General features: G+C 38.4%; 1 protein-coding gene across 2 annotated transcripts; it reads left to right on the forward strand.

Moving 5' to 3' along the window:
- The first annotated feature begins 1,905 nt into the window (after positions 1–1,905).
- On the forward strand, positions 1,906–22,552 carry LOC133867041 (putative 3,4-dihydroxy-2-butanone kinase). Of its 2 annotated transcripts, XM_062303713.1 has the most exons (20): positions 1,906–2,060; positions 4,366–4,439; positions 4,542–4,605; positions 6,086–6,198; positions 6,308–6,355; positions 6,693–6,764; positions 6,851–6,940; positions 7,495–7,668; positions 8,005–8,088; positions 12,942–12,997; positions 17,446–17,576; positions 17,650–17,742; positions 17,956–18,020; positions 18,487–18,630; positions 18,729–18,769; positions 21,047–21,130; positions 21,245–21,318; positions 21,387–21,499; positions 21,580–21,675; positions 22,033–22,552. In XM_062303713.1, exons 1-20 carry the CDS (start codon positions 2,021–2,023, stop codon positions 22,159–22,161), a joined length of 1,785 nt encoding a protein of 594 aa, XP_062159697.1. In that variant the 5' UTR covers positions 1,906–2,020; the 3' UTR covers positions 22,162–22,552. The 2 variants fall into 2 exon arrangements, with proteins under 2 accessions (XP_062159697.1, XP_062159698.1); XM_062303714.1 differs by lacking the exon at positions 17,650–17,742.
- Positions 22,553–24,116: the final 1,564 nt, after the last annotated feature.

The raw sequence follows: 24,116 nt of genomic DNA on the forward strand, positions 1-24,116 counted from the left end.
GTGTTTGGTAGGGGCGAAAATAATGGTCAACCGGAAAATGATTTCCATTTGACAAAAAATGCTTAATAAATTTCGAAAAATGATTTTCGCTTTTTAAAAGCGTAAATCATTTTCCGTAGATAGTAGATGTAGTCGATTATTTTTTAAACAACGCAGTTGACCTTTACGTTGAAGCAGTTGACTATTGCTGAATTTCGACAAGCCAGATTCCGACTCCGGTCGGTGCCAGAATTCGGCGACTTCCGATAGACGTCGCCTGATTCCGGGGATACCGTGCTAGATTCCGGCCGGGATACTGGCCGGATCAGGCCTGGATCTGGCCAGAACGGCCGGACCCTCGGCATCTGGCCGAATCTCCGGTCAGTCCGGCCGGGATCCTCCCAGAACGCCGGGATCCTGGCCAGCTGGCCGGAAACTGGCCAGGATGGCCGGCTTCCAGTCAACTGGCCAGGATCCGGCCGTTTTGTGCTGGATTTCGACAAATATCGCCGGAATCTGGCAAAAATGGCCAGATTCCGACAGTTTTTGCCGGAATTTGTATCTGCCGAATATAAAAAAATATTTTTATATTAATATTTTTTATTTTGGTATAAAATTTAATTTTTTTTTAAAAATTAATATGATTAAATTAAAATATAAAAAATATTTGTAATTTTTCGTACGCGCCAAACGCCGAAAAATGATTTCGACGGAAAATGTTTTTCTGAAAAATGACTTATCTGAAATTATTTTATGACGGAAACCATTTTACACCGAAACAAACAGAGCATAAAAAGAAAAAAAAAAATCACATTGTCATTAGCTAGCCACTTTTTAAAAGTATTAAACATCAAACTTTTTAAATATTTATCTACTTTAAGAAAATATTATTTTTCATTAAATTTAGAGCAACCACTTCAAGTTTTCAACTGTCATTTATAAGACTTCTTCATGTTAATATTTCATATTATGCTATCCTTCGGTGGTACACGTTAATGGGAAGAATACTTTCATATTTGTAATATGAAAGATTAATTAAAATGACACTACATGGAAATAGAAACTCCAAAAGCTTGTCTATCAGTGGCATTGTGTACATGCAAAATTGTCACAACAAAAGTTGAAGAATTAAGATTAGCCCAGATCAAAATTTGATATTCCTAATCAAAATTCATAAACCAAATCAAATATGAGATTTATAATCAAAACCCATAAATCAAATTAAACTTGAGATTCAGAATCAAAATCCACAAACAAAATCAAACCTAAGATTCAGAAGCTTGCAAGATGCAATTTATGAGATGGGAATGAGCTTTTCTGCTACAACTTCAGGAGAGAATGCGAGAGGATTGAATAAACAATTGAAAAATATGAAGAGATGAAAAAAACTTGGCTATGCAGACCAGATGAGAAAGTTTGACAATAAGCAAATTTACTGTAGCACTGACGAGCTTGTTACATATGTGATTTTGAGAAAATTTGGTGAAATTTGGCGAAAGTTCTACTTTGACGAGCTTGCTGCGAATGCTCTTACGGTTGTTTTATAACCGGCAATTGATAACTGCTTTTTATATGTGGACGTTTGGGCCGGTTTTTAGGCTTATTTTAATTATTTTTGTAAAAAATAATAATAATAATGACTTATTTTAGCGGTTATGAGGTGATTATAATTGTTTCGTTTGCACAGGCTTAACAAGGACCCTCCTCATTTGTAATTTTCTTTTTCCTTTTTCTCTATTTGAATAAATAAAAAAAAAAAAAAATCCATAAAGAAAAAAAAGGACATTTTCGTAATTTAGAGCAATTTTGGTTGGTCGGACAGGGAACCACCTTCTCTCTTGACCCTCGAGCAACAAACAAATCCAAGCTCATCCAGGTGTGTAGAGCAAGACTCCCTATTTATTTATGCACAAAGTGCCTGACGACCAAACCAAAAACCAAAACCAAAACCAACCTCTCTCTTCTCCCTCCCTCCCTCCCTCCCTCCCTCTCAAACGCATTTCATGCAAAAGCTCAGCTAGGGTTTGGTCTCCTTGACGCCATGGCTTTTCAAGGGAAGAAGCTCATCAACGACCCCAAAGGTTCGCATTTCCCCCCTCTTCCGATCTCTCTCGCTTCGTTCTTCGCATTGTGTTCTCCAATTGTTCCTTTTCGTTTATCGTTTAGTCTTTTTTACAATTTTCCGGCGTGTGTTGTGATATTCACGTGCGATTCTTGAGTGCTTTTTAACCTGTTTGTTTAGGAAGAAACTAAGAGAAAGGAGAAGGAAAATGCGACTGTGATGTTCTTGGTTGTTTTTCTAACTTTTGGTTCTTAATGATCAATTTGGTTCCACATTTGTATTAGGGAAATCTCTGGCCGATTGTATTGTATTGGATGATTTTTTTCCCCTTTCTTGCTCAAATTTCTTAGATGATGCTCTCTGTTTAAAATGTGTATTTTTAAGATATATTTATGACTTCGACTGATTGTACACTCTGTTTGGTTGCAAAGAAAATTTAGGATAATCTTGAATGCTACGTTTTTCATGTTGTTTTTGGCAACTTAAGATGGAAAATATCAAGTGGAGGTTTTTCGTCTTGCATGTTTGCTGCAATCATGGGGAGCCTTCAGGCTGACTTATTTACGAAAAAATAAAGATCCGTTGGGTTTTTTTGTTTTTTTTGTTTTTGTTTCCTTTCCTTTGCCAACTGCCTTTCAGAAACTAAGTAAGGAATTAGTATTTGAATTCGATTAACTTGATTAATGGTCCACTTTGGTAATCATGGGGCTAGACACCTACACTGGCATAAGGACAATGGCAGTGTTCGGTAGGAACTTGAGCCCAATTGGTAGTAGACATGGAAATGATGTTTATCTTTGGAATCCATATCCTAAATTGATGGAATTCTCATTATGGAAACTACTCGGTTGTTTTCAGCAGTTGATAGGGCAGAGTTCTGCAGATATGGAATGCTACATTTTGGCAACAGCTGAAAAAGGCCTGTCATCAGACAATGTTTTTCAAAAGCACCCTTTCTATATAATTTTTTGCATTTTTTTTTTTTTTTAAAATTTTTCCTTTCGAAAATTTGAAGGGAAGTTGTATTTCTCATTACGAAAGGACCCTAAAGGCTAAATTATTTAATGTTCTTCTCATATCCTTTTTCTCTCTCCTTTTTCTATTGATTTTAATATTAACTGAAAACCTTTACTCAGATTAATCTAATACAAATACATAGAGTAGCAAGCTTAGAAAAAATGGAGAGTTGAGTCAGGTTTAAATGTTCAAACAAATACTAAAGGTCCATTGAGGAGGCAGTCCAAGGTGTTCAAGTCAAAAAGTTTTAAGGAGGGTGAGTATATGCTATGTAATTTCTATGCTTGAAAATATTTTTTTTGAGATTCATTTTCTTCTTGCCTCCCTTCCACCCCATGCCTTTTTCTCCTCAACCAAACAAAGGGCTAAGGAAATGCTTTGTGGCTTTTGGAGTTTGTGCATTTGTTCCCTCTTATACCCATTCTTACCTCCAATATGTCAAATTGAAATATGCCTGTGTATCTGGGGGCGTCTTACGCTTTTAATGAAATCTCGATTACTTATCAAAAATAAAAAGACATCAAATTGATATGTGATGGTGATTGAAGAGGCAATCAACTTTGTTTGGAAAGCTATGACAGGGTTGAATAAGTGCTAAAAGGAATTTGATACTTTTTAATCATATTGAATATTTACATGAGTAAATTCCAACTCTACTTGACTGACATGCAAGTGCTTTATGACCTAAAAGAAGTGTTCAGAAAATAAGTAAGAAAGAGATTGAACATTAAGAAGTGTTTTCTTTTCCCTCATCTTATTTATAACATGTGTTTCTCGCGGCTTTTGAATAGGAGTTAGCTTTGTTCTTTTTGCACTCAAATATAAGCATTTTAGTCTTATCCTATTGTGAGTCTTGGTCATCTTTGGCTTTTCATAGTTTCTACTAGGACAACAGAAGTAAAAGGAGAGAAGCTTAAATTTATCTTCCTTTCCTGAGCAATATCATTTCCTTTCTTTTGGAGGTATACATTGATAGTTACAGAGCCTTTGCCCTTGTTTAAGTACATCACTATTTTATAATTGGGTTGTGCAAGTAATGGTGTGTTTGTTTTGAATATTATTCTGAATAATATTCTACTTTTTTCAAAAAAAATTATATTTTATTCAACTTTTTCAAAAATTTTCAAATTTTATCTCACAAATTCAAACCTCGTAATTCGTGCAGTGCATTCGAATAATATTTGGATTTAACACCAAAACGGACCATAAAGCGTTGAGTTAAAATAAAAAGAGAAACACAATGCAGGCTTTACTTTTTTGAGAATTAGGGTTTTAGTTTTATTGTTTTTGTGGTTACACTGTTGCAGATGTTGTGACTGAGTTTATTGAGGGACTTGTAGAAACGTATCCTGGCTTGCAGTTTTTAGATGGTTTCCCTGAGGTGATATTTTTCTCTAACCTTCCATGTCTTAATAAATGAGGAGGAACTTATATACATAAAATTAGAATTAGTGTGACATTTTCCATCTTTATTCCCACACAGGTGAAGGTTGTATTACGTGCTGATGTTTCAAGTTCAACATATGATAAAGTTGCAATTATATCAGGTTTGAGGCTGCAAAATTTTGAACACTGTTTTCATTTATTGTTAGAACTTTCTTTTTTTGATAAGTAAGAAGATTTTATTGTCAGAACTTTGATTACCCTCTTTAAAAATTCAAATATCTTCTCTACTTATAATTATCGTTTGCCTAGAACATTTGTCAATACATGTTTGTCATAATTTCTCTCATCATGCTTTTATGGTTATGAGAAGAAACTAGGAACAGAAAAAAGTTAGCTTTTTTTATTTTTATTTTTTGGGGATAATATGCTACTGTTAGCATGGAGTTATTATTGTACTGTATTCTACTTCTTTTTCTATGAATTAATATGGAATGGATAGTGTTTTCTCCATGTTTGTCTTCCATTTCATAAATTCTGTTTCAAATATGTTAGACCATGGGATGACATGAATTTAACTATATACGGATTATTTGTGTTCATATTTTTCAATTTTTCTGCATAATTTACAATTAAAAAAAAAAAAAAAAATTCAGCAAAAGCATCGAATTGGCATTTCTGTGGGTAGCTATTTTTGTCCGATAAGTGGGTTCTGAAAATCACTTTTGTTTTGGTCACCAAATGCTCGTTATAGGTAGGCCCCCAGTTTATATTGCGTTTCTCTGACCAAAAAGAATGAAACAATGGGTACTTTATCTATTTATTTACAAACTTGTATCTTAAGGTTGTTGGGAACTATGCTTTTATATTGCTGACTCATTTGCTGCGAGTTTTTCCCTTTCTTATATTTGAACAACAAAATTGCTGGTTAACCTTCACAGTTGTAGTTCCCAATTACCCATGAAGACAAATAGGGGACTAGATGGTATGGATCATTGTGATTGATCTTTGGCCCTCATAATTGGTGGGGGATTAGTGATTGCCAAATATCAGAGAAGTTGATACTAATAGTTTGTTCAGATTATACTCTTTTTTTTCAAACCATCGGTAATTTGAACCTTCAAATCATCCTCTTGGTCCAAACTTTTCTATCAAACTCTCATTCAAAGAATTCTAAATAAAACTCAAGTTTTTGGTTGACCCTTCCTTGCATTATCACTATGTATACAAATTAATTCACCCTCACAAATGGAGATTTAAAGCCTTTTCTAAGACCTGTGTGGCTTAGAAACTTAGAATGCAGGGAGTAATGTAGTTTCCTCAAAGAAAGATATTATAACCCTTTTTTTTTCCTTTTCTTTTTTCTTTTTGGGTTTGGGGGGATTGGTGTGGGGCGCCGAATATGATAAAAAGAAACAAGAAACTTTCACTTTTTTTTTTTTGTTGAATACGTTATGCTGTTGAGGAAAGAATGGAGCTTATGGGCTTTGGAGCTTTGGTGTCCAATCCAAATATGATCCACTATCATTACCCCTTTTTCAATGTAATGCATTGAACAATAGTGATTCTTACATTCTGGTACTGCCCTGCAATTAAATTGGTCATCCTAGGGAGCCCTCTGTTATATTGATCTATCTCATACAGGAGGTGGAAGTGGTCATGAGCCTGCGCACGCGGGATTTGTGGGGGAGGGGATGCTGACAGCAGCTATTTGTGGGGATGTTTTTGCCTCTCCACCAGTTGATTCAATTCTAGCTGTATGGTTTTGTTCTTGTTTATTCTTGTAGTTGGAAGTGCATATACCTGTCAATAATTATTATTGCTCTTCTTAGATGACCCTGACCTAACCTACAACTTTACTTTTAGGGCATCCGTGCTGTAACTGGTCCTATGGGATGTCTTCTAATTGTCAAGGTATCATTATTTTTAAAGTACTACGTTAACTACTTGTCAGTTTGTTATATCATGATGTGTGGTGGTGTCCTTGTTCAGTGTGTCTAATGGTGTTTCTTTTTGTAAAAGTGATGTTGGTTCTGGATAACCCCCAAACCAGTTAAAAAGGAAGAGAGAAAAAGAGGAGTAGAGATAGAGAGAAAGGAAGTGTGAGAGGGAGAGAGTAGGCAGTGACACCTTTACAAAATGCTTGAAACTATATTGCTTGAAGTGTATAAGCTGGATAAGGATGGTCTGATTAATAGGAGTCATTTAGCTTTGTATCTTGATTCATGGTGCTGTAATCTGTTGTTGACAGAATTATACTGGTGATCGTTTAAATTTTGGTTTGGCTGCTGAGCAAGCAAAATCTGAAGGTTATAAAGTGGAGGTATGCTTTCTTTAAATTTTCACAGGAAAGCATCTTATACATAGTTAGCCCAAAATCTAATAGAACTTTTTGTGCGCACCTTGTAGACCGTAATTGTTGGGGATGATTGTGCTTTACCTCCACCTCGTGGTATAGCTGGACGAAGAGGATTGGCTGGGACTATTCTCGTTCATAAGGTTCTCTCTCTCTCCCTCCACCTCCTCCCCCCCCCCCCCCCCCCCCAAAAAAAAAAAAAAAAAAACCGCAACACACAGGAGCCCTCAACTGATTCTAGGCTCTTCTCTCTCTCTCTCTCCTTATCCTTCCTGCTTCATCCTTTATTACAGAAAATATCCTATTCCTCGTTCCCTTCTTCCTTGTTTTATCAGTATTTTTTTTTTTTTTTCATCAATCAATTAATGAATTGTAGATTAGTTATCTTAACATATGCATGAGGGTTTATAATGAAAAAAACCGCAAGTACAGCGCCAACATATGATTGAAGGGCAAGAGTCTTTCTTGACCATTCACTGAGATCATGATTTATAATTTCATCGTGTCCAGAATGGGAACCAAAATTACATCATAGTGTCTCGGTTGACAATGAGATTCTTCTAGTATTCCTTCTTTCCCCCTTGGGACTCATGGCTTGGTATATTTAATTAAACAATAGAATCACGAGGTTATTCTTTTTTAATGTTTTTCTTTCACTAAATTTGTCCTATAAATTCTTTCCCTTTGTGAAAGACAGGTTGCTGGAGCTGCTGCTGCTGCTGGCCTTTCCCTTGCTGAAGTTGCTACTGAAGCAAAATGTGCATCAGAAATGGTTGGAACAATGGGTGTTGCGCTATCTGTTTGCACACTTCCTGGACGGGGTACATCAGATCGTTTGGGTCCAGGGAAAATGGAACTTGGCCTTGGAATAGTAAGCTGTTTTGAAGTGTGTCAGTCGTGCAAATAAGATGTGCAGTAGTATTTTTCAGTTTCTAAAATTATAAGTTGGTGTAGTAGAATCTGGAGTTTATTCTCTGCTGAATGCATCCTTAGTTGATTTTTTTTTTATCTATTCACTGGCCTTTTATTTGCTGGTATTATCTGTAGTTGTTTTGTTTATTTATTTATTTTATATATATATATATTCACTGGCTATTATTTGCTGGTATTCTCTACCTATTGCTTGGTTCTACTTTTACTTCTGAAGTAATTCGATCCTTGTTCCACATTTATATATCAGGCATATTAAGCATGCATTTCTTTACAGCATGGTGAACCTGGTGCTGCGTTGGCTGACATTCAGCCTGTGGATGTGGTGGTATCTCATGTTCTTAATCAAATACTCTTACCGGTATGTCCCAAGTATTTTATGGTCAACTCTTCTTTTAGTGTTTTCCAAAACCAAATTTCTACTCTCTTCTTCTAGTTAGGTGCCTCTCTTGCATACTTGGGGTGGTGCCTTTGCTCTTTTTTATAAACTTGCAATTACTCATTAAAAAAAAAAAATTGTGTTCCATATATCATATTCCACAAAATTATGCTAATGGCCCTCCAAGTGGCATCTTCTCCCCTCATTAATTTGCCAGGTTGTTCTTTAAATGTTTCTCATTGGAGTTATATATTTCATGTCATTTATGAAGTCTTGACGACATTTTCTAGATGTTTGACATGTATAGCTATTACTGGCATAATTGAATACTCCATCGATCTCTTCTTGTGAAGGGAGGCACCTAGCTATTAATGCGACTTCATATCAAGTAAAATAATTAGAACATTTTTATTTTTATTTTTATCATGAATACGTGTAAGGAGGTTGCTCGAGGCAGGTTGGCAGGCACATCCATACCCTGCTTTTGTGCTGTAGAAGGAGGCGACATTGTACAAGTGGATGACGTGGTGGATATCAGTGGGAATCTTTGAAAATGAAAAAGTCAGCTGGAGAAATTAAAGGGGGAAGTGGACTGGGCTCTTGAGATAGTGGATGAGGGCTTGATTTCTTTTGGGTTGGAAGGGTTTAATTTTTTGAATCTGGTCGGTTCTGTTTGGTGAAGCTTATGGCGAAGGCCCAACCCGTTGTGACTAATCAAAGGCCAATTTTGAAGGGGAAAGCTCGTCTTGAAGATTAAAAAAAGGCCCTCATTGCTAAAGTCCTTGCTAATAGAATGAGTAGTGTCATGGAGAAGATCATTCCAAAGCCTCAGCATGCTTTTGTTAAAGGTAGGCAAATTCTGGACTTGGTTCTCATTGCTAGCGAATGTTTGGATAGTCGTATCAAGTCTGGCGAACCTGGGTTGCTTTGCAAGCTGGATATTGAGAAGGATTTTGAAGATATTAACTGGAATTTCCTTTTTTACATGCTGAAAATATGTGGTTTTGGAGAGAAATGGTGTTCTTGGATAGCGCATTGCATTTCCTCGATACATTTTTCCGTCTTGGTTAATGGTTCTCCAGCTGGTTTCTTCAGTAGCTCTTGCGGGTTGAGGCAAGACGATCCTCTGTTTCCTCTTTACTACTGAAGTATCTTGGCATTCCGCTAGGGTCTTCTTACAAGGCTAAGTCTATTTGGGTTGGCATTGTGGAAAAGATGGAGTGTCGATTGGCCAGTTGGAAAAGAATGTATTTGTCCAAGAGAGGCAAGGTCACCCTTATAAAGATCACTCTATCCAACCTACCTACGTACTTTTGTCCCTCTTCCCCATTCATGCTAGTGTAGCTAATCGAATTGAGAAGCTCCAACGTGACTTTATATGGGGAGGGATAGGTGAAGAATTTAAATTTCACCTAGTTAGCTGAGATAAGGTTTGCTCTCTGATCTCTGAGGGCTGGTTGGGTATCCATAACTTGAGGATGTTTAGTCACGCTCTGCTAGGTAAATAGTTGTGGCGCTATGGTATTGAGAGAGATGCTTTGGGGGAGGGTGCTCCCAAGAGCCCGCAGGAGCCTTTGGGGTGGGGTTGTGGAAGAATATTAGAAAATGTTGTGAGATTTTCTCAGGCTGCACTAGATTTGAAGTGGGGGATGGGACCAGGGTTAGCTTTTGGCATGACATGCGGTGTGGAGATATGGCTCTCAAGGTAGCTTTTTCCTTGCCCTTTTTGATATCACCTCAACGAAGGATGCCTTTTTGGCGAATAATTTGGAGTTTTTGAGCGGTTCCAACCAATGGACATGAGCTTCGCTAGAGAGGCGCATGACTGAGAGGGGGATGTTTTCGCTTCCTTCTTCTAGGTGTTGTATTAAGTTAAAATTAGAAGAGACAGTGAAGACTAGCTTTGGTGGGTCCCTTCTAAAAAAAGTTTGTTCAAGGTTAAGTCTTCTACTCCTTTGCTTGCTCGGAAGGCACTCGTTTTCCTTGAAAGAGTGTGTGGCAAACTCAAACTCCTTCAAGGGCGGCCTTTTTTATGTGGTCGGCGGCTCTTGGAAAGATCCTTACTTTGGACAATCTTAGGAAGCGCCACGTTATCGTGATCAACAAATGTTGCATGTGTAAGAAGATTGAGGAGTCTATGGACCATATTCTTCAACACTGCAATGTGGCTTCTGCTTTATGGAATACTCTTTTCAGTCATTTTGGGATGCTATGGGTTATGCCTCGACGTGTTTTCGATCTGCTTGCTTGATGGTGGTCCTCGGTTAGGTCTATGAGTGCTACAGTGTGGAAAATTGCGCCTACTTGCCTCTTTTGTTGCTTATGGGGGGAAAGAAATAACTAGAGCTTTAAAAAAAATAAAATAAAAAATAATAATTGAAGCTTTGAGGATTTGGAGAAGACCTCGGAGGAGATTTTATCATCCTTTTACCACACTTTGTATCTTTGGACTACGACTTACGTGCCCCCCCACCCCTCCCTCTTTTTTTTTTTTTTTTTTTCTTTTCTTTTCTTTTCAGTTTTAATGATTTCCTAACTTGTTTCTCTAGTTAGGCTTCTCCTTTTAGTGTGCTAATGGGCGTTTTATACTTTTTGTGAGATTGGCTTATTACTTATAAAAAATAAAAGGCCCTCCCCCCAATAAGTGATGCTTGAGTTGTGCAAACTTCTTCGGGGGACATAGATGTTGTGTCTATGCCATCCAGTCTTCCTCCCCCCACGGCAGAGCCTCTAGCGACCCGATCGCAAGACCTGGGTCTTCCCCTTCTAGATTTTGTCGGTGAGAAGGCCGAGTTGATCCCCCTGCTTCCTGGGCTCTCTAACTTGTACTCTGGCGGCAATGTTTGTAGGTTTGGAGGTTTGCATTGGCTGGTTCGGCAAGTTAGCCATATCGAAGTTACGGTTATTGATTCTATTTGCATGAGGAATGTGGATTTGAGGGCCAAGTTAATTCCAATAAAATCAGAGTAGATGTTTTTCCCTAGCTTGGGCTCTTTACCTTCAAATTCAGAGTGGGCGTTTGTTGCTAAGGGGGGAAAATGGGTTCCACTGCCAGATTTTTTTTCTTCCCTCTTCTTTTTCCTTCGAGGAGTTGCAAGGGGGCAGTGCTAGTGTAGATAAGGAGAAAGGTTAGTTTTTGCTAGATGGTTGGGTGTGATGTGGGTGGTGTGGTTAGGAGTGATGCTCTTGTAACCCAGCCTTTCCTGGACATGGAAGTGTTCTCTGAGGAGGAGCCCACTTCGTCGAGGTCCTGTCCGGCTTTTGATAAAAAGAAAAGTGCAAGGACAATGCCTTTAGGCTGGGTTTTTTTTACTGTGAAGGAAATTCGTCATTCTATGGGGCATTCGTGCGAGGGTTTTGAAAAGGAGCTTCTTGCCTTGTTTACGGGCATTGAAGCAAGCCACTCTTATAAGGAGTCAGCCTCTAGCTCCAAATGTGGTAAAAAAAAGGCAATAGCGAATTAAGAAGATTATTTTGTTCCATTAATTATGAAGCGAACAGTAGCAGTGCTAGCCATGGCAGAGTTAAAGGGAGGGTCATTGAGTATGGTTATTTATGAGGCCCAAGTTGTTATAGTGGAATGAGGATCATCCTCCTCTTCACTGTGAGGTTGCTTGTACCATTTAGAATGTTTTCCTCAGTTGATTTGAGTTGTCTTAGGTTATGCCTAGACGATTAATTGATTTGTACGTTTGTTGGTAGACAATCGGCAACACTTTCTGCTGTGTGGAAGATGGTGCCTTCTTGCTTTTTGTAGTATCTATGGAGGGAAATGAATGATAGAAGTTTTGAGGACCGTGAGAAGACTTTGGAGGACATTAAGTCTTTATTTTTAAACACTTATGGGGGCCTCAAGTAAAATGATATTTGCAACTTTTAATGACACCTTGATTTTTAATGGGGCTAATCTTGATCATCTACGCTATCTGCGTGCCTTATTTTTATGCTTTGAAGTGTATTCGGGTTGAAAATTAACATGGCTAAGTTGGAATTAATTCAGTGGGTAATGTCAATAATGTGGATGGTTTGGCTGGTATTCCGGGCTTTGGGTTTCTTCTTTGCCTTTGAAATATCTTGGTCTTTCATTGGGGGCCTCTTTTAAGGCCAAATCTATTTGGATGGTGTTATTGAGAAGATAGAGCATCATTTGGCTGGTTGGAAGAGAAGCACTTGTCTAAAGGTGGTAGAATTACCTTAATCAAGAGCACCCTTTCCAATTTGCCTATATATTTCGTCTCTCTTTTTCCCACTCCCTGTTGGTGTGGCAAGCCACGTAGAGAAGTTGTAATGAGTTTCTTATGGAGTGGGCTAAGTGCAATGAGTTTCTTATGGGGTTATATGGCAATCCTCAGAGTTCAATAGTGTGGAAGATAGTGTCGTCATGTCTTTCCTGATGTCTTTGGACGGAAAAAAATTATAGAAGTTTTGAGGACCACGAGAGGACATTAGTGGAGATAAAGTCTATTTTCTCAAATACTTTTTACCTTTGGACAGCTGTGTTCGACTATCCTAATTTGTTTCAATTTCATGATTTTCTTGATCTTTTATCTCTTTCTAGCTACCTAGGTGTTTCTCTTGTATACTTCATGTGGATCTGGGTTGCGCCTTTTACGCTTTTAATGACATTTTGATTATTTATGAAAAAAAAAAAATTATTCCTTACTACTTTGCAGTAGGCTGTACATCTTTACTGTGCATATATTTGAATTTTGAATTAAACAGTTTTTATAATATTAACTTTGCAGCTTAAGGTTTTTTTTTTTTTTTTTTTTTTTTTCTTTTTCTTTTACCAAAATCTTGTGCATGTTAATTATTTAAAGATTTAATCTTTGCAGGAAACAAACTATGTTCCTATTACACGAGGTAATAGAGTGGTCCTCATGATCAATGGGTAGGTCCTTGGATTTTCTTTTGTGCTTTAGATTAGAATTTACCTTATCAAGTTACAGGACATGAATTGTTGATCGCACAACAAGCTTCATATTATTCTATATGATATCAAATCTGTGGTGTGACTCAAACAGAAAATTCAGATTGATGTGTTGTTGCTTTATGTATTTATACTCAATTTGTACTGTACTCTAGGTTTCATGATCCAATTTAATCATTCTGTTTATCTAGAGGGTCGATTTCCTGTGATCCTCCTGTTTGGTCTAGAATTGATCGTTTTCTTGTCTCTCCTGATTGGGAAGATAGGTTTCCTGAGGCGTCTCAGAAGAGGCTTCCCCGACTGTTCTCTGACCACTTTCCTATTATCCTCGATTGTGCTCACTCTTCTGCAAGAAGTAGGCCGTTCAAGTTTGAGAATATGTGGCTCAAGGTGGATGGTTTTGTGGGGTTGGTGAAACATTGGTGGGACTCATTTTCCTTTCATGGCTCTCCTAGCTTTGTGCTTGCTTGTAAATTATAGGCCCTCAAGTCTAAGTTGAAAACGTGGAATGTAGAGGCCTTTGGTAATGTGGAGAGGAACAAGAGAAAGCTTCTTGAGGAGCTTCAGGCGATTGATATAGTGGAAGGTAGTAGGGCTTTGGTTGAGGGGGAACTTCAAAAGAAGCTGGAGGTTGTCAGTGAGTTAGAGAGATGTTCTCTGTTGGAGGAGGTCTGCTGGAGGCAAAAGTCCAGGGTGACGTGGTTGAAAGAAGGAGATAAATGCACAAAATTCTTCCATTCCATTGCCAACTCAAACAGAAGGAATAACTCTATTGATTCCTTGTTGATTGGAGATTCCATTTCTTCTAATCCGGCAGAGATAGGGGAGCATGTGGTTCAGTTCTATCAAGATCTTTTCTCTGAGAAGCATAGTTGGAGGCCTCGGTTGGATGATCTTTCCTTTGATGCCATCTTAGAGTCAGAAGCAAGGTGGATGGAGAGAGTCTTTGAGGAGGAGGAAGTTAGGAAGGTTGTGTTTGCTTTTAATGGTGATAAAGCGCCGGGTCCGGATGGCTTCTCTATGGCTTTTTTCCAAGCTTGTTGGGAGGTGGTGCGCTTGGACATTATGGAGGTTTTTTCTGAGTTTCATGCTAGAGAAGTTTTTGAGAAGAGTTTGAATGCTTCTTTTATTTCTCTTATTCCTAAGACTCCAGGAGCTTTGTCTCTCAAAGATTTCCGTCCCATTAGCCTTGTAGGAGGTATCTACAAGATCATTGCTAAAGTCTTGGCCAACAGATTGAAGACGGTTATGGACAAGATTATCTCCAAATCCCAGAGTGCTTTCATCAAAGGAAGGCAGATTCTTGACCCAATCCTTATTGCGAATGAATGCCTTGATAGTCGTATTATATCAAGGGAGCCGGGAGTCATTTGCAAAATGGATTTAGAAAAAGCTTATGATCACGTTAATTGGGATTTTCTGTTGTATATGTTGAGGAGATGCGGCTTTGGGGGCAAATGGTGTTCGTGGATAGCTCGGTGCATTTCTTCTGCTAAGTTCTCGGTGCTTGTTAATGGCTCACCAAACGGTTTTTTCAGTAGCTCTCGAGGCCTAAGGCAAGGAGACCCTTTGTCTCCCCTTTTGTTTGTGTTTGTTATGGAGGCGCTGAGTCGCATGATTACTGCGGCAGTGAGTGGGGGTGTGTTGGATGGTTTCAGAGTGGGTGATGCTTCTTTTTCCCATCTTTTGTTCGCTGATGACACTTTGATTTTCTGTGATGCTAGCTCCTCAAAGATTCGGTCTTTGCGAGTCCTCTTGCTCTTATTCGAGGCTGTCTCGGGGCTTAAGGTTAATTTGGCCAAATCCAGCATTATTCCAGTGGGGAATGTCGATAATGTGGGTAGGTTAGCTGGCATTTTAGAGTGTGAAGTTGCTTATTTGCCTGTGATGTATTTGGGTCTTCCATTGGGGGCTCCTTACAAGTCTACTCGTATTTGGGATGGAGTTATTGAGAAGGTTGAAAAACGGTTGGCTAGTTGGAAAAGGTTATACCTCTCTAAGGGAGGGAGAGTGACCCTTATCAAGAGTACGCTCTCTAACTTACCTACGTACTACATGTCTCTGTTCCCTATTCCGGTGAGTGTTGCTTCTCGCATTGAGAAGTTGCAACGAGATTTTCTTTGGGGTGGCATGGGTGAAGCTTTTAAATACCACTTGGTGAGTTGGGAGAAGGTTTGTACTCCAATTTCGAATGGGGGGCTTGGCATTAGGAAGTTGGTTCAGTTTAATCGCGCATTGCTAGGCAAATGGTTATGGCGATATGGCATGGATAGGGATGCTTGGTGGAGAGTCGCGGTGGCCTCAAAGTATGGAAGTTTGTGGGGTGGGTGGTGCTCCCGAGAGGTTGCTGGGGCGTTTGGAGTAGGGTTGTGGAAGTTTATAAGGAAAGGTTGGGAGAAATTCTCCAAACTCCTTAGATTTGAGGTGGGGGAAGGGAGTAGGATCAGATTTTGGCATGACTTGTGGTGCGGAGATTCGATTCTGAAAGAAGTGTTCCCTGATCTATTTGGCATTGCTCGGGTGAAGGATGCGTCAGTGGCTGATAATTTGGAAAGTTTGGGCGGGTCCATTCAATGGAACGTGAGCTTTATTAGAGAGGCTCATGATTGGGAAGTCGATGTTTTTGCCTCTTTTTTCCAGATGCTGGGCTCCACCAAGGTGAATATGGAGAGGGCAGATTGTCTTAAATGGGTCCCATCCAAGAAAGGTGTGTTCAGGGTGAAGTCTTTTTTTGGTTCTATGATGTGTGCTGGAGGTACTCGGTTCCCATGGAAGTGTGTGTGGCGGTCTCAGGCTCCCCCGAGGGCAGCTTTCTTCACTTGGTCTGCAGCTCTAGGCAGAATTTTGACCTTGGACAATCTTAGGAAGAGGAACTTAATTATTGTGGTTAGATGTTGTCTTTGCAAGCGGGATGGGGAATCAGTGGACCATATTCTTCTGCATTGCGATTTGGCTTCAGCTCTATGGAACAACATTTTCTCACGCTTTGGGATTGCGTGGGTCATGCCTAGGAGTGTGCTTGACTTAGTTGCTTGTTGGTGGAAGTCTGGGAGATCAGGGAGTGCTACTTCTTGGAAGATGGTGCCTAATTGCCTTTTTTGGTGTATTTGGAGAGAAAGAAACCTTAGGTGTTTTGAGAATCTAGAAAGCTCCCTTGAGGAGGTGCTAGAGTTGTTTCTTCATACTTTGTATGTCTGGTCGATGGCTTATTTGTACCCTTTATCTATCAGCTTTGCTGAATTTCTTACTTCTTTTTCGCTTTCTAGTTAGGTGTTTCCTGTTGTATACTTCTAGTGTACGTAGGGGCGCCTTACGCTTTCAATAATTCTATCATTACTTATCAAAAAAAAAGAGGAGGATGCAGATTTGGAAATATCTTGTGTTGGATTGGATGGTAGCTAGAAATTTAGATAACTTTCCTGTCAATGCAGCTATAAATTTGTCAGAACATTTAGAAAGGAAAGGAAAATTGTGAAAAAAATAGATGATTATCCCAACAAGATTGACCTTCTTCCTACGGTTATAAGTTCTGGCCAAACGTTAGAAGCTTTGAACCACTGATGCTGGTTTACTCTCCTTTCTTCAGGATCCAAGTTTTATATCTGAAGTTTTTGTCAATGTATTGTGATGCTGAACTCAACTCTAAGAATTGATGTCCAAACATTTGGAATTGGCTGTACAAATTCTTTTCCACCATTTAGCTTTATTAAGGGCCAACTCTATACTTCTTTTGGTGCTGATTTGATTAAAAGTGAAGGAAATTGGAACTTGGTGTTATTGACAAACTGAGAACCTTTTATGATGGTTCTTTTTTACTCATTACATATTTGATATGCCTAATCATCTGTGTCTTACTACCAGTGTATTTTTAATTTCAAAATAGTAAATTCTAAGATTTCCAATTTAAGTCCAATCTGAATCAAATCTGTTCTGCTGCAGTTTTACGTTTTGTTTTCGACAGCAATGTGGAGAAAATAATTTTCCGCTTAGCTTGTGAACCTAATTTAGCAAGACATGTAAAAAGTCCGATCTACCTTGCTGCTGGCTAATGTGTAAAAAGTTGCCTTGTTTTTTTGAAATCAACAACTCCCATTTAGCACAGAAGAGTGATCAAGGAACATAAAGTTTTTTCAATCATTGTATAAAAAAAAAATCATTGTATTTGTTTCTAGTAGATAAATTTTGTTACTGGTTACTTAATTCAGTTAAGCTTGTTTTGTAGTGTCATTGTTACTTTTTAGGATATTTTTCAAAAAGATTTTTTTTTTTACTTTGTTTCCTCCATTTCCTTGTGATCAGCTAGAATTTATCTTATGTTTTTGTTACTTGCCTAAAAAAAGAATATTTCTGATGTTTTACAATCCTCATGACATACCTTGTTTTTGAGAAAAATATTCTTTCAATTGCAGGTTAGGAGCCACCCCTGTAATGGAGCTAATGATTGCATCAGGCAAAGCAGTGCCGAAATTGCAGCTAGAACATGGACTGGCTGTTGATAGAGTGTACACCGGGTCATTTATGACATCTCTTGATATGGCAGGTTTGTTATTTCTGACAAGAGCATTCTGCCTAAACTAATAATATTGTTTTCCTCAGCATCGTGTGTTTGTCAGGTTTTTCAATATCCATCATGAAGGCAGATGAAATTATTTTGCAACGACTGGATGCTGCAACTAAGGCTCCATATTGGCCTGTTGGCGTTGATGGTCTGTGAATGTGTTAGAGCATCACTTCCTTTCCTTAATTCCCCTAAATTTCCTTATATGTATGGGGGGATTATCATTCTTGAAGTTACTACAATGGCGTTAGCATCATGAAGTGATTCTGTATATTGATCTAATGCCAAAACGAGTTCCACTTATAAGTAGTTCTATATTGATCTGATTTTCATTGAGCTCAGGAGTTATCTTTACTGGCAGGTAATCATCCACCTGCCAAGATTCCTGTTCCAGTGCCACCATCTCGTTCAACAAAGGGTGATGAGGTATGCTCATAACATTTATTGGTTGCCTCGTGGAAAATCAGGTTAAGATGACTTTGCTGTCTGAGACAAGTTAGCTACTCAGTCTGGATTTTACAATTTCTGTAACTCTTTTTCTGTACACACCTGGTTTGATTGGCTTGAGTTGCTGTAGAAAAATGTGAAACCTTCACTTACAAACGTATGGGCAATGTTATCAGTCAGTATGTGTGGACATATATGATGGGGTCAGGAAAAGGTTGGGTAGATTATAGTGGTAACTTAATGGTATAAATTTCGTCTAACACTACTGGTCCTCATTCTGTCTTTACTTTTTCTCTTGAATTCTGGAATGCAATTGACGTGCTTGTGATATGCTGATATATGTTTTCTATTTTTCAATTATATATTTTCTGTTCCTTTTTTTTTTTTTTTTTGGTTTATACCACTACCTTATTAGACCTGATTGCTGATATCTACTTTTGACTAGTCATTTAGTCAACCACCACAACTTAATCAACAAGGCCAGATTCTTGAGGCGGCTATTGAAGCAGCAGCAAATGCAGTTATCAATCTTAGGGATAGTCTAAATGAATGGGATAGCAAAGTAGGTGATGGTGACTGTGGGTCAACAGTGAGTCCTATCCTAAAACTCTATCATTATTTCCTATTTATTGTTTCACGCACTGCATGGTATGTATCATGTCATGTCAAATTAATCTGCATTTGCAGATGCATAGAGGTGCAACAGCAATTCTGGAGGACATTAAAAAGTAAGTTTCTATTTGAACTCTTACTTTCTTTTTTTGGTTTAGCTGAGAAAATTGCAGTTTTGTGGCAAATATAGAGGACAAAATCCACAGTAACCATTTTTTTTTTTTTGAGAACATCCATACAGATGATTGACCTATTGCATTGCATCTACTTATGTGTTCATAGAGGCTTGAAATATCGAATTTATTCATTCAATGACTGAAAGTAGATGCTGTTCAAGATGCGTGTGCCATTAGATATGATGCTAAAGTTTGGTGGATGGTTTCTTCATAGATCATTCTTGTCTTCTTCAACACCTCTTAAAGAAAAAGAAAAAAATGGGTAAAAAGAAGTAAGTGGATAGATGGAGGATGTGTAACTAGGAAATTATGATTAGATAGTTGTAATATTTATTATTATTATTTTATGAATGATAGGATTTAAACCCACGTGAGCAGAGACACTGATGCACATTTATGTCGAAGGCAGGTGTATTCTATGGGGGGTGTGAGAGAAATTTAAGTTGTTAACATGGTTGAGCTTTATGAAAATAGCGGGTGGAGAATGACATATATATATGTCGGGAAATTCTCTGATATTGTGAGATAGAATTGCGCTGAATGGAGTTCATTTGGACATATGCCTAATGTGATTTGTTAAACTAACATGAGGCTTCTTTTGTCAATATCAGTTACTTATTTCATGGCAAAGTTAACTCCAATGTCAAGGTTGCCTGTCATGGGGCAGTTAATTGTCCTCGATAGTGGAAGTTGAACAATAGGCATGACTTTTCAGGTTCTAAGATCTGACATTTATGTAGGGGAGACAAAGTGTGCCCATACCCATTTACCCTCCCTAGTTAAATGGGATGTGGGACTAATAAAAAAAAGGCTAAATGAGTGTGGGTACACTAAATTTCTTTGATGGGTATAAATGGACAGTTATCCATTAGGACTAAGATTAGATGGGTGGTCGTTCTCAGAGTGCAGCTGCGTGGAAGATGGTCCCTTGTTGCATTCTGTGGTGCTTGTGGAGGGAACGCAATGACAGGCAGTTTGAGGACAAAGAAAGATCTATTGAGGAACTCATTTCCTTTTTCTTTCATTCCTTGTATTCTTGGGTGGCGGCGTTCCTCGCACCTTTACCTCTTAGTTTTAATGATTTCCTTGTTCTGTTTTCTTTTTCTTCCTAGTTGCTTTTCTTGTATACTTCCTGTGTACTCGATTGCGCTTTGTGCTTTTTAATGATATCTCTCTTACTTATCAAAAAAAAAAAATAATTGGGTACCCATGGTCATGGGTACCATTGTGTTCCCAATTATTGACTAAATTTACACGAAAAAAATCAGTCAGGTACCCATTTCTCTCTCTCTCTCTCTCTCTCCCTCCCTGTGTCTGTGCACTATTACCCCAATCTCTTCAACCCTAATTCTCCCCCAAAATCAAGCATGCTCTAAATTGGCAACAATCAGTCTAGAATGGTAACCCATTGAAGACCATCAAGGTCTTACCTATGGTTGATATCTTGAATTATAGGAACCGGTAATTCCAAGGGGTTGGCTCAAGTGGTAATGGCCTTGGTCTTGGTGGCATTTCCATTAGGTTTAAGGTTCGAATTCTCTTGTGTGCAAACAATTCCTTGGGGCCAGCCCGCAGGCAAAACCGGAGTTTTATCCGATCTGTGTGTAAGGGGCATTATGGACGGGTCCAAGTTTTACCTGATAGGAATGGATATATGAAGTGGCTTCTTCCTTGAAGGGGTTGGGGATGATGATGAAAGAATTATGTGATAATGAATGTATTTTGTGTTTCTGTTTTTGGATTTGAACAGAGGTGTGTGAAAAAGATAAAACATGTTAAGTCGAGGACCGTTGCTTAACTTCCTAGGTATTATTTAGATACTCAGTGAGTATGTAACAGTCACATATATATAAAATCAAATTTATGGGCTGGGTTGAATAGCGGATAGTGATATTCCCAAGCTGGGGGGTTTAATCAGAAGCCTTTATTTCTTCTCTCTATCGTTCTGCATAATATGGTGATGAATTTAGAGACAAAGATTGGAGAGGTTGTCTATTATAGCTTGTTCATGTCTGGTGAAGACTATTGATAGATATGGTTGTGCTACATATTTGCAGTTATTGAAATTTTTAGGCCATCTCACTTGTTGGCTTTTAGCTCCCAGATCTTTGACTTTGTTATATTAGTAATGCTGAAGCACTATTATTGGTTCAAGATGATCATAATTCCAAATTAAGCTAAACTCATGGTCTTACCTTAATCTTCATCTGCTCCCAGTTATCCTCTGAATGATGCTGCAGAAACAGTGAACGAAATCGGATCATCTATTAGAAGAGTTATGGGAGGAACTAGTGGGATCATGTATTTTACTCTACCTGAATCTTTCCTTGATTTGGCTTTAACAATAATGTCTTTTGAAAACTAGTTTCTTTCACATTAGTCTGAAAAATCACTTCATCTCTCTTTTGAAAACAGATACAATATATTTTGTAAGGCAGCATATGCACAGTTGACTGCAAGCTCCCAGTCAGTTGTCACAGCAAAACAATGTGAGATGATCCTCCTAATGCTATAATAATCAGACTTGCACCTCCACTCATTGACTTTCTTGATTCAGGGGCTGAAGCACTTGAAGCTTCCATTGCTGCAGTCAGTAAATACGGCGGAGCTAGTGCTGGTTATCGCACATTGTTAGATGCCCTTATTCCAGCGTCATCGATGCTTCAGGAGGTTGTTAACAATGATCGTTATCGTTTGTGTTCATAGTCAATGTGGCCTTACGGGACTAATGTATCTAACTTCACGTACAGAGGTTAAATGCTGGGGATGTTCCTTATACTGCTTTTGTCCTCTCGTCAGAAGCAGCATTGGCTGGAGCCGAGGCAACCAAGCACATGCAGGCACAGGTGACATTCTTATTGATCCTTTTCCTTACTTCATTGGTATTGAGCCTCTTTCGTTAGCCATTGTTTCTACTCAAAGGACATACATGAACGTAAATAGCCTTTGAACAACAGAAGCCACTTCAATCAACATGTTTCTTTTCACGGTAATGAAGTTGGAAGCAATTTCCCTGAATCCTGTGAGCGTCAGTTGGATCTTGGAAAGGACTAGGGTTCAAAGAAAATGATTAAACAGTTCCTGTCCATTCATTTCTGTTATACTTTCTAATATCCATACTGGTAGATTTTTTTTCCAAATTTTTTTCATTATTTGTTGAAAATCAAGCCTTTTTTCTTTATTTGACGGGATTGCTTTTGTAGGCTGGGCGTTCAAGCTATGTCTCTGGGGAGATCCTTTCATCAGTTCCAGATCCTGGTGCAGTGGCTGCAGCTTCATGGTACAGAGCAGCAGCTTTGGCTGTCAAGGACAAATACGGGATTTCTTCATGAGCCAATGCAATTACTGCTGCTTTGTAGCTCTCTGCGGATTTAACCAAAGTTTTGTTCATGATTTTACGGTAGTCTAACTAGATAGGCTTTCCGCTTATGCTTTTTGTGCATAAAGCTGAGAGAGCGCGTCTGGCCCCCTACATCTCTTAAAAATTTCTGGCGAGTACAGAAAATGACTCTATTGGGAATAATTATGTATTGAGATCCGACCATATGATTGTACATTTTCAGGAGTACAGAATATTATTTTTGATGGTCCATGTCAGATCACTTTATGCGCTTTAAACCCTGAATTATGTAACCGTCTTATCCTCTATGGCTGTTGGTGGTACCGAGTGTAGGACTAATTCTTCTCCGAGAATTTTATAAGGACGACTGGTGTCTTCTTTGAGTCAAATGTGGCTTTTAAAATTATTATTGAATGCGTGATAGATTACTGTTAAATTTTGATCCAATGGTAATTTTACTGGCCACATTAATTTTAGGAGAACTCATTCTACTCTTGCGGTGCTTTTTGCCTCCGGGTTCAAGCTTTAAAAGCGCCAAAAGTGCCTAGACTTGGCTTCTTCTTAGTGGGGAAAATTTTGGGGTTCAACTCAAGGGTTGGGACTACCTTTTTCATGCCCTGCCAAAATATGGGAAAATTGAGATTGGATTTATATTCATGTATTTTACCAACTAATTGGGATTGTCGGATTAGTTCGTAAGGATGAAATTTTTTATTGGACTAGTTAAATAACATACAATCTTCCAACTGACGTGTATGATGTAGCCCCCACAAAATCAACCTAAAAACCTAATTTTCGTTCTGTAGGTTATTGCCCATTTGCCCCCCTTTTGTTTTCGTTATCTTTTGTTGAGAAAATTGGTGAAACAAAACCATTAATCACAGTTAGGGAAGTTGTATCAATATGCAAGGCACTAGCTAGAACCCAGCCCCAGCTCAAGAAAATTGGTAGACCAGGCCTATTGCAGCCAACCTCTCAAACTTTTCGAACTTGCATGTCAGGCCAACAGAAATATCGTATCATATGCCAATTTCAAATCCAGTATATTTCATAGCTTTAGATTGGAATCATGTATATAGTTTTGATTTTTTTACATTATAAGTCAACCACTTGATGAAACAAATTTTGAAAATGGTGATATCTCCTCTGAAGGTGTTGATCTCATGGGAGACATCGTGTTGAGGGAGCATAAAGAGTAAGGGATATAATATAGTGGGCCTTAATGGGCTAATTAGGTAATGGGCTTTTGTTTCTAAATAAGTTAGTTTTCCTGGGCCATTTTCTTTTTAAGGTGTTGGGCCTTATTGTAAGTAAGATAAAGAATGAATTAGAGAGCAGATACGGATAGATGTGGCAGAAGGTTTTAGAAGTGATGAGGTGATTGAAGGCTCTAGAAGATTTAGCTGGCACCATTATGTTATAAGAACCCAAGGGGTAGAGAATGAAGCTATGAAAAAAAATATTGAAGAGAACCGTTTCTAGAGAGTTTTGACCTCTTGAAGTGCTATTGTTGGAGAATTCAGGCCTCTCGAAGAACCTTTATCCAGTAAATCCATTACAAAAAGTGTATGAAATTCATCACCATTGCATCCTTTTGTAGATGCAATTGTGCCTCTTAACAACAGAGGTAATTCTTCTAAAAGTTGCATCTATTAAATAGATGCACCCTTTGAAAGGATTGTGTTTGTTCATTATGAACATATATCTCCTATGAGAAACCTATCACCATGTGAAGTTATGGTGTGCGAGTGTGTACGCTATTATGGTGTGATCGCTGATCACATTCCTTCATCTCCCACTTGAGCACATTATTATAATGATTGATAGGACTTTCAATTTGGACATGATTTCCCTTGGTACCAAAATTTGCCCCATGCCAACTCTAGTTTGTAAAACCAACAAATCGACGTCAGATTGTGACATAGCCCCATATGTGCACGTTTTTGT

The sequence above is a fragment of the Alnus glutinosa genome, chromosome 4 (assembly GCF_958979055.1).
Source record: "Alnus glutinosa chromosome 4, dhAlnGlut1.1, whole genome shotgun sequence".
Classification (NCBI taxonomy): domain Eukaryota; kingdom Viridiplantae; phylum Streptophyta; class Magnoliopsida; order Fagales; family Betulaceae; genus Alnus; species Alnus glutinosa.

What these genes read in the sequence shown, in the direction of transcription:
- LOC133867041 (XM_062303713.1), top strand. Translation starts at nt 2,021, where the DNA reads ATGGCTTTTCAAGGGAAGAAGCTCATCAACGACCCCAAAG. An exon ending in TTAATCAAATACTCTTACCG is followed by an intron (nt 8,089 to 12,941) that starts GTATGTCCCAAG and finishes TAATCTTTGCAG; the next exon opens with GAAACAAACTATGTTCCTAT. An exon ending in CCAAGCACATGCAGGCACAG is followed by an intron (nt 21,676 to 22,032) that starts GTGACATTCTTA and finishes TTGCTTTTGTAG; the next exon opens with GCTGGGCGTTCAAGCTATGT.